This window comes from Oncorhynchus mykiss, chromosome 22 (genome assembly GCF_013265735.2).
Source record: "Oncorhynchus mykiss isolate Arlee chromosome 22, USDA_OmykA_1.1, whole genome shotgun sequence".
Lineage (NCBI taxonomy): Eukaryota > Metazoa > Chordata > Actinopteri > Salmoniformes > Salmonidae > Oncorhynchus > Oncorhynchus mykiss.
In genome coordinates, this window is record NC_048586.1 from 24,262,716 (window position 1) to 24,276,047 (window position 13,332).

Sequence of the window (13,332 nt, forward strand, 5' to 3'; positions counted from 1 at the left end):
TGCGCGAGAGTTGCAAAATACATTTTGAAATCTATGTTATTCAATTATTGCACCCACACTGCTCCCGTAACGAGTGTCTGCGTTGCCAAGGGATAAAATAGAAATCAGTTCTATTTCTGACGCAGATCGCGCTGCAAGTCCTGCCTCTACCATCTCCTCATTGGTTTATAGAAGCAGGTACCATCTCCTCATTGGTTGAAACTGAAAGACGAACAAGGTCAGTGGTGGTAATGCACCTAATTTATGAAAGTTGCCAACCGCAATATAAAGTCAAGAGAAGAAAAGGCCTGGAAGGAGGAGAGAAGACTAGAAATGATTCGGTTGATTGTTTTATGTATGGATTAATTGGCGGAGTAGAGGACCTTGTGCATTTCAGGTAAAATAACAACTCAATGTTTATATCCCAGGACAAATTAGCTAGTAACAGCTAGCTAGCTAAATAGGACAAATTAACTAGCAAGTGCAAGCTAACTAGCTAAATTGCAATAAATGTTTAATGCTTTTCGACCTGTCACCAAATGAATATAATTGGTTAAGAATTTGTTTTGATATTTTAACCTGCGTGTCGTGATCGCGTTTGGTATAGGGGTACAAAATAAATTTATGCACGATGGCGCATGCGCGCAGCCGGTTTCGGTTCCGTGTTATGCATATGCTAATAGCGCAATTTAAACCATTCAAATGTTAGGTCGACGACTTGTCAACAATACTCCCCCCATGATGAGTTGAAAATAAAACTTACTGCGTCAACTCCTGATGCTAGGATGGCCACAGAAAGACATAGAAACAGAAACCTACAAGAAAGGGGAGAGTATTACACATTTAATATACACTTTACACGGACAATTGCTTCACATAACCGGGCCCACTGAGCACACAATGTCACTTACTTCAGGCTCTTCAGTTCAATCCGGTGTCTTGTCTGCATTGTCCCGCTCATCCGAACTTCAAACTTCATTATTACTGCGCCTATCTTCTTCTCCAGGTGCGACTACCCTAATGCATATCGGGTGGGCCACGAACGAAACTGAGACAAAAAAAATGCAATTTATTTGTTGAACTGGACATTATAAAATTACATTTAGAATATAAAAATGTTTGACACCGTTCGCCCCACGCGTGCGTAAACGTTTGTGAAAGGTACCTATTTTTGGTGGACAATATCAATGAATTGATTTACACATGATATTCATATACAAATGGATGCAGTTAGAAATAGCCTTCAAGAATGGTTGGATTTGGAAAGCGACTTTGTAGGCTTTACGCCTGGGTTGTCATACCCCTATTCCCTAGGCTATTAACAATGGAAATGGCAAAACAACATAAGAACTCTAGTCTGTAGCTATTGAATGAGACAACAATTAGCACAAAAAGCACTTACAGTCGTTGTGTGCACTCTTCCTGGGACGTGTTGCGCTTTCGGGGAAGAGTCTCGCGGCAAGAACTCAAATCACCGCACAGTTGTCCCGGTCGCCCGCTCACCACACTATCCTCAAATATACAGACAAAATTACCAAAAGACTGAGGGCAGTCTTTATCCTGTCTTTATCCTAACAGTCAAAAGTTGAAGTGGTCCTTTGTAACAGGGCTGTGTCCGTGCGTATGGGTGAGGGTGGTCGTTAATAGGGGGTGGGGTGGACGAGAAACAAGAGCAAGTTGCATTGCTCAGAAGCTCACAACGTCTTGGGCAAAGATGCAGCCCAACGCACTGCACATGATCTGCTGGTGATCTACATTCCCCCTGAAGAACAATAACGTTTCAACAAGTGGTCTTTAGTGAGCATTCGGCACAGTTGTACATACGTTTCCATTGCACCCCATCTCAATGATGGTCCATAGTGGTACGCTGGTTCTGTTGGTGGCTGTATCCTACACGATATTTCGGACAGAGGCTAAGGTAAGGGCAATTTAACTAACTTTTTTAATTAACATGTACAAACTGTATTATGTTACTACTATCTATGTGTCAACTTGAGAAATAGGCTATAAATTGTGTGTTTAGAGTTTGTCGTTTAGTGAGGCACACTCATGGTGAGCTCCATGTCTCTCCAAGACTCAGCAGTGACCAGTGAGTGCGTGTGTTATGTTGTAAAATGTATTGAAACTTATCAATTTCTAATATTGCAATATATAGAGCTATGCAGTAGTTGTGAAAATAGCCAAACATTGTCATTTCCAAACTCAGGGTAGCAAATTATTAGGACATATCACCATTTATCAGGATCATATTGGACATCCAATGAATGCTTCAGAATTACAATTAAAAACATAGACAGATTTTCTTTGGATTTTTATGTAAAAAAACAAACACAATTTAAATACGTGCTCCGAATATATAAACATATTCATTATATTTTGGTTATTAAAATACTTACATTAGACATCATGATACTCTGAATGTAATTGATTCACTTTCACAATACATGCTGCTCTGACATATTCTGGCATCCTACCTCCAGAGCAAGGCAGCATGGTCAGTCACAGGGTTTAATGTGGGTCTGAGAATCTCTACAGAGACATTATTCTGTTAGGAACGTTCTGTTCTGTCTGTTTTTGACAGTAGCTTACATGCAGCTCAGTGACGAGTAAAACTGTATTTCATATTACAGTAAACCTAATGTAATATAAATACGGTATCATTATTTAGACATCAGTCACATTAAAATATCATTCAAAAGGTTCAATAAATAAGCAATAAAATCAGTCAAAGGATAAAAGGGGGAGAAGGGAAATCAATGCATATTTCTTGGATGTTTGCTTTCATTTCGCAGTGTGAGTGAATCTAGCTTGAGATTGGGGTTTTTGCTTGAGTGGTTGGTCTGGTTATATGGTTGACAGTCTGTCTGTGTCCTTTTGTTGGGGCAGGAGAAGGGGTGGGGTCTGGGCTCGCAGCAGTTGGGTAGGGTGGCAGTTAGTTTGGCCACTGCTGTATCCAGGGTTGGCGAAGGGGTTGATGCTGGGTCTGGTGTTGGGACTGGGCCCCCGAGAACCAGGATCCAGGAAAACAAGGGGCTGCTGCAGGTGCTGGGTCGGGATCTGGGTCTGTAGAGCAGGGGGAAGGACAACCTGAGGAGCAAACAGACACACAAGGAAGCCCTAGACCCGGAGATCAGTGGTGGCATTTCCCTTTGGCCTGCTCTCTCCGGGTGAAGGTCTGATGTTTGGTCTCATCTGGTGGTCTGGTGCTGGGACTGGTACTGGATATCGGGAACTGGGTTGGTGCTGGTATTGTGACTGGGCCTGCAGAGGGGAGGAAGAACAACCTGATGATTAAGCAGGCACACAAGGTAGCCTACAGGTCTGATGTTTGGTCCCTCCTCTGCACCTTGTCTGGTGGTCTGCTGCTGGGACAGGTACTGGAAACCGGGAACTGGGCAGAGGGGAGGAAGGTCAGTGTTGGCACTCCCCTGTGGTCTGCCTTCTCCGGGTGAAGGTTAGATGTTTGGTGCTCCGACTTGGCCTCCAGAGGGGAGGAAGGACAACCTGATGATCAAGCAAGCACACAAGGGAGCCCCTAGACCTGGAGGTCAGTGGTGGTACTCCCCTGTGGTCTGCTCCCTCTGGGTGAAGAATAGATGTTTGGTCCTTCCTCTGCGCCTCGTCTGGTGTTTTAGTGCTGGGACTGGTGCTGGATCTGCAGAGGCAAGGAAGGACAACCTCAGAGTGTGCAGACACACCTGGAAGCCAGTGACTCTGAGGTTAATGGAGGCAGTCCCCTGTGGGAACCCCCAAGGGGTGCTTGCTTTTTTGTTTTGTTGCCCAAGCCCTACACAGCGGATTCAAATAATCAACTAATCATCAAGCTTTGAGTATTTGAGTCTTCTGTGTTGTGCTAGGGCAAAAAAATGTAACGTGCACCTCTTGCGGTCCTGAAGACCGAGTTTGAGAAACACTGCTTTAAGGGTTTCCTTCCTCAGCGCCCTTGTTGTGGTGGTGTTCTCTGAGTCTGGTCTGGTATCTCCTTCTGTTGAACTGCTCCGGATGGTTGGCGGTTGTATGGTCCTGGTCTGGATGGTGGCCTGAGAAGGGCAGATGGGGAAGAGGGCTCTGGGCCAGGGGGTAGAGGAAGTAAAGCCAAGCCACGGCAGCGTGTGAATATGTACTGTATGTTCATTTGGTATACCTACTTCTGTATCTCTGTGCTTTTTTAATAGTTTGTAAATTAACTCTAAGCTTTCAGAAATGTATTGAACTATATAGAAGCCTGTGATCAGTTAATTTGTGTGTCAGTGTATATCTATATCAGCTGCAAGTGTCTGCACCATCCAACACTTCACTTCCCTACACTGACAGACAGCTCACATTGCATTTCTCTGTTACCTCTTAAATGTCCAGTGTGTCTTTTATCACAGCCTGGCTGTGCTCTGGTAATGTGTAGAGAATGCTGAACATGCAGCCCCCTCACCTCCCTTCCCATCCATAGGGACATGTCTATACATTTTCATTAGCTGGGAAGGCAGTGGTATATGGATGGTTAGGAGAGTATCACTGTCAAGACATAGACTGTTTGGATAGGTTGACTGGAGCCATAACTCCCCTATCTACTTGAAAGAAGGTTTAGAAAGGATAGAGGGCAGACATGTACATCAATTACAGTGTTATTAGTCTATTAGTACTTAAAGGGATACTTCAGGGTTCTGGCCCTTTATCTACTACCCCAGAGTCAGATGAACGCATCCAGTATGAAGTTAAAGGTAGTTTCATGAGCCAATGCTAACTAGTGTTAGCACAATTCCTGGATGTCTATGGTATCTGCTAGCATGCTAGCAGTTACCACAGACTTTCAGTCATTGAGCTACCGCTAGTTAGCAACTTCCTTCAAACTGAATGGAGAGACATAAAAATGGTGTCCATGAGTTCATCTGACTCTGGGGAAGTAAATAAAGGTCCTCATTGCCAACATCCTGAAGTATCCCTTTAACACTGCATTTACATTTTTGATAAGAAGAAATAAGTAAATCTGTCCCACAGATTGATCTCTGTGTGTGTGTGTGTGTTTGTAGCACGCGTGCATGTGGGTTTGTAGCAAGGTTATTATAATTTTGTGATTCAATATTTGTTTTTATTTCTATTAGTTAGATTTGTATTTTAAATGCAGTTGCAGTTAGTTTTCAGACTTAATTTACTAGTTTTTGTTTAGTTTCTTTGTGATACATATATTTAGATTGTTTTTAGTGTTGGGGACAGAAAATAGCTTATGCATGGGGGGGCTAGGAGTCATTTATGCGTTGTAGGCATATAGTTCATTTTTTGGGATGTCACTTCTTGCCACTTGCAGTCAGTTAAAGTAATAAGGTGATGGGCCAAGATCATAGACTTGGATAGATATAACATCTCTGTATCTGTGTCATAATGGCGTCTGGGGAGCCATTGAGGCCATCTCATCATGAAATAGTACATTTTCTTCTTCACAAGTAAAATTAATTGGCTGATCCCTCCTGATGACCCATCTGTCACCACTCATGCCAACCAGGTCATCAGGAGGGATCAGCCAATGATCAGCCAAAAACACAGACTTTTGGTCACTATAGGACTCCACACAACTCCATGGCCAGGACATAGGTTTGGTTAGGTTTAAATTATAAAGCAATCTTAATGTGACTTGGATTCAAAGGATAAGTGCCTAGACTGGTGCAAGAAATATGGTGCAAGGAAACTCTTTGCCCATGTTTACACCAATCCAATGCTTTTTAAAATGTTGGTAGTAGATGTAAGAATAATCAGGTTCAACAAATGAAGTCATGGCACATTTAACATGTTTCTGTAATATGAATCATGTATCACTGACTAACCTCTTCGGGTTAATAACAACAGCTGCAGCAAAAACATAATCAACACAACACTTCTTCACAAATCTATCAGTTGACAGCCAGCCAGCTTGTGTGTGTGTTTTCTGTTCAACCAAACAAGATTTTCTGGTTTATCTTCAAGCAGACCCTGAGTTCCAGAGAGGTGGTCCTTTGTTTTCTCAAGACTGATGACAGGCTGAATATTCCCTCCACGAACGCTTGGGATGACCTCAGACACAATATTTGGTGTGAATATTTGGTGCGAGGAAGCTATAATTCTGAATAACTGTGGTCGAGATGCTTGCTGAATTCAACGTGCTGGCATCTTGCGGGATTCCTGCTGCTTTCACGGCTGTACTCTCTGATTTGCTAAAGTACACAAGACTCTGCTTCCATCATCAGTGGCTCCATCTCTGTTGAGCAAAGTGCCAGAGACGCACTTGGGTCCATATGGCAAGCTGCTGCAGGGGTTGGATCGAAGTTGGCTGCCAGAGAATTCTGTATGCATGCGAAGCGCTCACACAGTGACTTCAGGAGGACCTGTGCCAACTGTTTTGCAACAGTAGATGACTGCAAGTGTGCCTCAAGGTTGAGAAGACACGGCACCACATCAGACAGATTGATGTTGGTCGGTGTGGATTGCGAACGGCTTCAGCAACTTCACAAGCTGCGCTAGCTTAGCCGAGTCGCTGGTCAGCAAGTTGGTCGGAGTGGATTGCGAACAGCTCTAGCAGCTTCTCAAGTTGCTCTAGCTTGGCCCAGTTGCGCTCTGTGCTCACCCTCTGATTTCTAGTGATAGTGATGCACAAGCTAGACCAATTTGAAACCACAGCATCTACTGATCACATCAAAAAATATACCTCCAATAGAGCATGTTGGGAAATATGATAATGGCTTAACTTTTGCTTTTGGCTTAACACTGGTTATTAACACTAACACATTGGTTATTTTACACAAATGAGTGTTAACTTACACTTACAGAGTTAATTTAACACCTGAAACTAAAAATGTTACACTGAAAACTTTCCCAGAAATACTCATGTTGGAATTCTGGTCTGTGATTGAGAACGACTGATAAACAGAGAAGAGAGGGAGGAAGAAGAGGATGAGGGGAGCTTGGAGAAAAACATGTATGCTAGAAGTTTCCTATGAGCCTAAAAAAATATCTAGAGAAATAATGAGTTAGCGCTGATGTACTTGCTAGTTAAGTGAATGAACCGTAAAACCACAACTAACCACAAGGCATACCATGCTAATATGGGCCTTTTTAAATCAGCGTGTGTGTAAGGGCGTTCGTCTGTAGGAGGAAGAGAAGCGGACCAAAGCGCAGCATGGTGGTTATTCATGTTTTAATAAATCACTACACATGAACAAACTAACAAAAACAAGAAATGTGAAAACGCAAAACAGTCCTATCCTGTGACAACAAACACAGTGACAGGAACAATCACCCACAAACACACAGTGAAACCCAGGCTACCTAAGTATGATTCTCAATCAGAGACAACTAATGACACCTGCCTCTGATTGAGAACCATACTAGGCCGAAAACATAGAAATGCCCCAAAACATAGAAAAACAAACATAGACTGCCCACCCAACTCACGCCCTGACCATACTAAATAAATACAAAACAACAGAAATAGAGGTCAGAACGTGACAGTGTGTGTGTGTTTGGAAGGAGGACAGTAGGACACCGTACATCTGGACAGACTACCCCCCAGAGATTTAGAGGGCTGAGGAGAGGTGGAAGAGGGAGAGGGGTGGCGAAAGGAAAGGGGAAGGAAAAGTGAACGTGGGTGTGAGAAAAAACATTTGGCAGAACGTTTTGTGTTCTGTTGAATTTGATAGTGTTGCAGATTGGATGACACCATGGGAATCGAGAAAGACAGAGCTAGAAAGAGTGAGGGAGAGAGTGAAGAGTTGCAACATTTTCTGCTCATCTGGATCTGCGGTATGGATTTACGTAAAGTGTTCCGACCCACCCGCGGGAGCTGTGTTTGGATCAACAGCAGGAAGCTTGTGATCCCGGCAGATGTCCTCTCCATATGCCCGTCGAGAATAACATAGTCAATAGATAAACAGATTTCTGTCTGAGGAACATTGGGCCTTTCAAAACAATTACGTATTTAGGATGCTCTATTTTGGGGTTGAAAAAAAGCGACCTGGCCTGAAATATTGTGCCATAAGTTTGTCTTTCTCTCACATGTGTGTCCTGCCTTTAGGTTAATGTAAGTCCTGTGATACTGGTCAGTGGCTTGGCTGTACTCCAGCTGTGTTCTTTATTTCCTGCGTGTGTTTATCGCTTGTTTCTTGAGAGGGAAAAGACCTTGCTACTTACGTGCCTCCGGTTTGGTCTCCCTCTCAATCAGTGGGGCTAACACACACGCATATACTTCCAAATCCTCTCTCCCTGGGCGGTCATGGTCAGTCAGGCCAGTGAGTCATCAGTCTCAGGAGGATGAACAGATTACTGGGTGGAAAAGATGTGTGTGTGTGTGGGATGGGGGGATTGGGAGAGTGGTGGGAATTGAAGATGAACTCCTCAGTGATTTCTAGTTTTTCCTCCTGTTTGGATCATGGTGTTCCCGAGGTCTTCCCAAGGGAGGAAGGCTGGAATGCCGAGAGGGAGGTAACGGCACTTACTGCTGTTTATCTTCCTGCTCCACCGTGTGTGTGTGTGTGTGTGTGTGTGTGTGTGTGTGTGTGTGATTGTTTGCTAATGTGGATTGTTGGTTGAGAAGATCAGGATTTTAGGTCACTGGGGAACTAACCTCCAACAGACAGTATTAATATTATTTGGGGAAGTTTTATTAGTCGTAATGTACGGGATACATATGCTATACACCGTCCAAAGAAATGCTTACACACAGGTCACAGAAACAGCATATGCCTGACACCTGACTCCCCCATTGTAAAAATGCCTACATTTGTAGGAGGTGTTCGTGTGTGTAGTGTATGTGTTTTCATAGGGATCCCTGGGTGGGCTACTCCCAAGTTAATGCTCCTCTGCCCTCATTCTTCGAGTGTGTCAGGTATGCCCCTCTGTGTGTGTTCCTTCTCTGTGCCAGGCAGGGAGAGGATTAGATGATGGATAAGCACAGCGAAACCCCTCTATTCAGCCTGGTTTAAAGCTCAGTCTGATCTGCCATGGTACCAATAAAGCACATCTAGTTTTTTTCCTCTGTCTCTCTCCCACACAGACTGACAATAGAAATACCTGCCTCTCTGTCTTCTCCCACATTATTAACTCTATACAGTTTATCAGTAATTTATTTAATATCACATATCCCAACTGCAGATCCACTCCATATGCAATTGGCCTTATCCATAGGATTCCATACTCAGTCTATAAGATCCACTATGCCAACAGAATGAAGGTCCACTCTGTTTACATGAGGCCTAGTCTGTAAGCTCAGCTATCCCAACAGAGTGGTTAGAGTGAACACGTCCCAAAGTATTGTGTTGACATTTATGGGTGAAGTGGGTGAAACCTAATCCTCAGCTGTAGTTAGTGTGTAACGATGTAATACATCCCCTCGTCTGACACTTGGGCAGCAGAAAGGGTGGGGGTGTAAGGAGAGAGGGAAGGAGTAGGGGGATGTAGGGGAAGAAAAGGGTAATTGAGAGAGAGAGACTTTAGTCAAGCTCTTTGGGTCTTGACCTAGTCTACTAGCCCCCCGGTCATCCCTCCCCCCTTGCCTCAGCCCTCTCTGGTGCTCTGCTGGTGATTATAAGGAGTCTGATGACTTAACTAGATCTGTTAAGCAATGTTCTGTGTTTTCACCTATTCTGCCACGCTCTGTCATTTTTAGACCCCATAGGTCACCCCAGCCTCTACTTACTAGAGCAGATATGGAGACCAGACCAGGATAAGGTTCAGGGGTCACAGTAACATCATTTATGAATCAGGCGGAATTGAAATGGATGTCTTAGAGTTACATGTGAGTAGCTCGGGAAGCTTTTGTTATTGGAGTCGGTGACCAGGTCAGTAAATGGAAAGCACTGTTTGTGTAATTGTGTGTGTGAGTGTGTCAGACGGATGGGTATTTGAACTGGCCTAAGAAGGGAACATTTGCTTAGTTTGTGTCCAGTCTCTAACACAACTTAGGACCTCTCCATGGCAACTATCAAAATTCACGTCGGTCATGAGCCATTCCTCTTTGATGTTCTGTTATAAATAATACTTTTTCAAATGTTACAGATAAACAGCACGTCTGTTTCTCCTCTGCCCCACATCTCCCATCAGTTTAGTTCATGACTGGCTTATTATCTATGTTGTGTGTTTCTAGAACACATTGGCTAGGTCTCAAGTCATTAACCTGTGACATTATTAAGTAGTTGTAACCTTTTCATGCTCTTTAGGGAATGTGAAGGTCATGGCTCATCATTAGGGATATTTCGCTGTTACCTTTCAACTTTCAAAATCACCAGGCAGATTCCCAGGCTCTATCTTTTTTTTGTAATTTAGCAGACACTTATACAGTGCATACATTTTCATTATTTTTTTGGACTGATCCCCCATGGGAATCAAACCCACAACCCTGGCGCTACACAGGACTAAATATCACCATACAAATTAAATCAAATGAATAGAAGCTTTCTGGCTGCACAGATTTGTAATGCCTGCCTTACACAGCACATACTGTTCTGTTGATGAATTGACAGCTGTCTGGATGTCTTTCTTGATATCTGTCCTTCATAAGCCAGCACTCTGTTTCTGTTTTGTTTTTGGCTTGTTTGTGCAGCTGTTTGTCTGTGAAGCTCAGAGAATGAAGTGAATAAGGAGGGAGTGATAACTTACATACATACACACACACACACACACACACACACATACACACAACCCCCTACGCCCCACACCCCCCACTGTGTAACTGGGCCACATGGTGAGCTCATGGGGTTAGCCCAGGGTTAGCGGTTTAGGTTCAAACGGGGAGGACCAGAGGTGAACCTCCTGACTTTCTGTCCCCTCTGAGAGAGATGTTTCCCCTGTCCCTCCCTTCCCCTCTGGGAGAGATGTTTCCCCCTGTCCCTCCCTTCCCCTCTGAGAGAGATGTTTCCCCCTGTCCCTCCCTTCCCCTCTGAGAGAGATAGTTTCCCCCTGTCCCTCCCTTCCCCTCTGAGAGAGATGTTTCCCCTTGTCCCTCCCTTCCCCTCTGAGAGAGATGTCCCCCCCTTCCCCTCTGAGAGAGATGTCCCGCCCCTTCCCCTCTGAGAGAGATGTTTCCCCCTGTCCCTCCCTTCCCCTCTGAGAGAGATGTTTCCCCCTGTCCCCCCCTTCCCCTCTGAGAGAGATGTTTCCCCCTGTCCCTCCCTTCCCCTCTGAGAGAGATGTTTCCCCCTGTCCCCCCCTTCCCCTCTGAGAGAGATGTCCCCCCCTTCCCCTCTGAGAGAGATGTCCCCCCCTTCCCCTCTGAGAGAGATGTCCCCCCCTTCCCCTCTGAGAGAGATGTCCCCCCCTTCCCTTCTGAGAGAGATGTTTCCCCCTGTCCCCCCTTCCCCTCTGAGAGAGATGTTTCCCCCTGTCCCCCCCTTCCCCTCTGAGAGAGATGTTTCCCCCTGTCCCCCCCTTCCCCTCTGAGAGAGATGTTTCCCCCTGTCCCTCCCTTCCCCTCTGAGAGAGATAATTTCCCCTTCCGTCACCCTCCATGACTGGGCCCCTTCAAATAGCTTTGTCCCTTCAATATAATTGTTATTACCATTAGTCCATTATGTTGCTTTGGGGGCCTTTGCCACGCCTAAAACACTTTTCCCTTAAAAAATAATGGGAAACGCTGTAAGTTGTGTGTTGAAGCTGAGGTGAGGTTGGATGGACATAGACACACCTAAAGTAGAAAAGAGTCTAATCATCTCCACGTTTTGTCAGTGTTATGTTTTTAAAGTGGTAGACATACTAACCACCCAGCCCATGTCTAGAAAAATAGAGCAACATTTATAATTTTGCTGTACAGAACATGTGGATACTGATACATGTTGAAAGGTCTGCTAGTGCAATATGGTTTAGTGGTCACCCCTCATATCCTCTCCCTTCTGTTGTCTGGACCATAAGGTCACACACTCAAGCCTGACTGGTATATGGTTACTGTACTTTGCAACACACACACACACACACACACACACACATACACACACACACACACACACACACACACACACACACACACACACACACACACACAGGTGTATAGTTACTTTACCATACATCAGAGATGTTATTAGTTCTTATGGAAGCATGGTGATTTGTGAGAGCAGATTCCTGTTATGGTCCTTCTCTCTGTCATGTGAGTGACTGTAGGCTCTAATTCACACGACCTGAGAACGCTGACGTAGCCATGACTGGTTCTTTATTCTGCTTTCCTTAAAGAACAGATGCTCGATTCATTTCTCTCAACGTTGCCCTACTTTTTGTTGTTGCCCCGTCGGCTTATTGGACTATTCATTTATTCAGCTTGATATGATTGTATTATATTGCAGATTTCCTGAGCGCTTTGTGGTGGCGTCTGACAAGCTAAGCCAGTCATATGATTGTATATACTTACTTTATATCTCAATCTCTGACCATGTACAGTATTGTCTTATAATACGCCCTCTATGCATTGTTGAGCCAGTGTGAAGGCAGATTTATCATTTTAACTGAACCTAGATCAGAGCCACTCATCAATCCCTGTCATCTCTATTCCCATCGCCTTCAACAAAGAACAGGCATGAGAACAGTGGTGCATGTCAGTTGTTGTGGGCTCTAATGTCATAATGTAGGGTTGTAGACTGGGTGTATGTGATCACTAGGGCCGGGACGATATACTAGGGCTGGGAATTGCCAGGGACCTCACAATACGATATTATCACGATACTTAGGTGCCAATCTCGCAGCTCACGATTCTGTATGTATTTTGATTTGATGTTCAAAACATATTGCTCTGTATGTCTGCTGCAGAGACACGAGAGAGCATGAGAATTTATTTTGATCAGTCATTGCAATAAAAGCAAGGTGTGGACTCGAGTCACATGACTTGGATTCGAGTCTGACTCGTGTCACTAATGTGATGACTTGACTTGATAGAAAATAAAACAACTTGAGACTTGACTTGAAGCCTTGCAAAAAAAAGCACTTGCAAAAAAAATAAATGGATTGGCTAGTGAAATGCACACTCTGCCCTCTGATTGGACCAGAAATCTATCAATCAACAAAGGTCTGGTGAACTACATTAGCGCAGTGAGAAGGTTTTGGGGGAGTCCTGTGAAAGTGAAGGGGAAAAGACATAAAAAATTCATACATCCAAGGTGTACAGTTCCTTCGGAAAGTACTCAGACCGCTTTACTTTGTCCACATTTTGTTACGTTACAACGTTATTCTAAAATGGATTACATTTTTCCCTCATCAATCTACAAACAATACCCCATAATGCAACGCTTGTCTGATGAAGAAGGAATGGACCAAAGCGCAGCGTGGTACGTGTTCATGATATTTATTGCAATCTGAACAATAGAACAAAAATAACAAAGCGAGAAACGAACAGTTCTGTAAGGTAATTAAAACTAT

General features: G+C 44.1%; 2 protein-coding genes across 2 annotated transcripts in view; one reads left to right on the top strand and one right to left on the bottom strand.

Annotated features, from left to right (window-relative positions):
- LOC110501998 (collagen alpha-2(IV) chain) overlaps positions 1–1,572 on the bottom strand; it is a 106,295-nt gene extending 104,723 nt beyond the window's left edge. Inside the window, exons 1-3 of the mRNA XM_021579872.2 lie at positions 1,382–1,572; positions 891–1,027; positions 743–794 (exon numbers count right to left, since the gene is read on the bottom strand). Of these exons, the coding sequence (XP_021435547.2) occupies positions 743–794; positions 891–958 (120 nt within the window). The 5' untranslated portion in view covers positions 959–1,027; positions 1,382–1,572. The remainder of the gene's footprint in view (positions 1–742; positions 795–890; positions 1,028–1,381) is intronic.
- A 43-nt stretch (positions 1,573–1,615) lies between these two features.
- The window catches only part of LOC110501999 (collagen alpha-1(IV) chain), a 60,427-nt gene continuing 48,710 nt past the window's right edge, over positions 1,616–13,332 (top strand). The window contains exon 1 of the mRNA XM_021579873.2: positions 1,616–1,897. Within this exon, the coding sequence (XP_021435548.2) occupies positions 1,826–1,897 (72 nt within the window). The 5' untranslated portion in view covers positions 1,616–1,825. The remainder of the gene's footprint in view (positions 1,898–13,332) is intronic.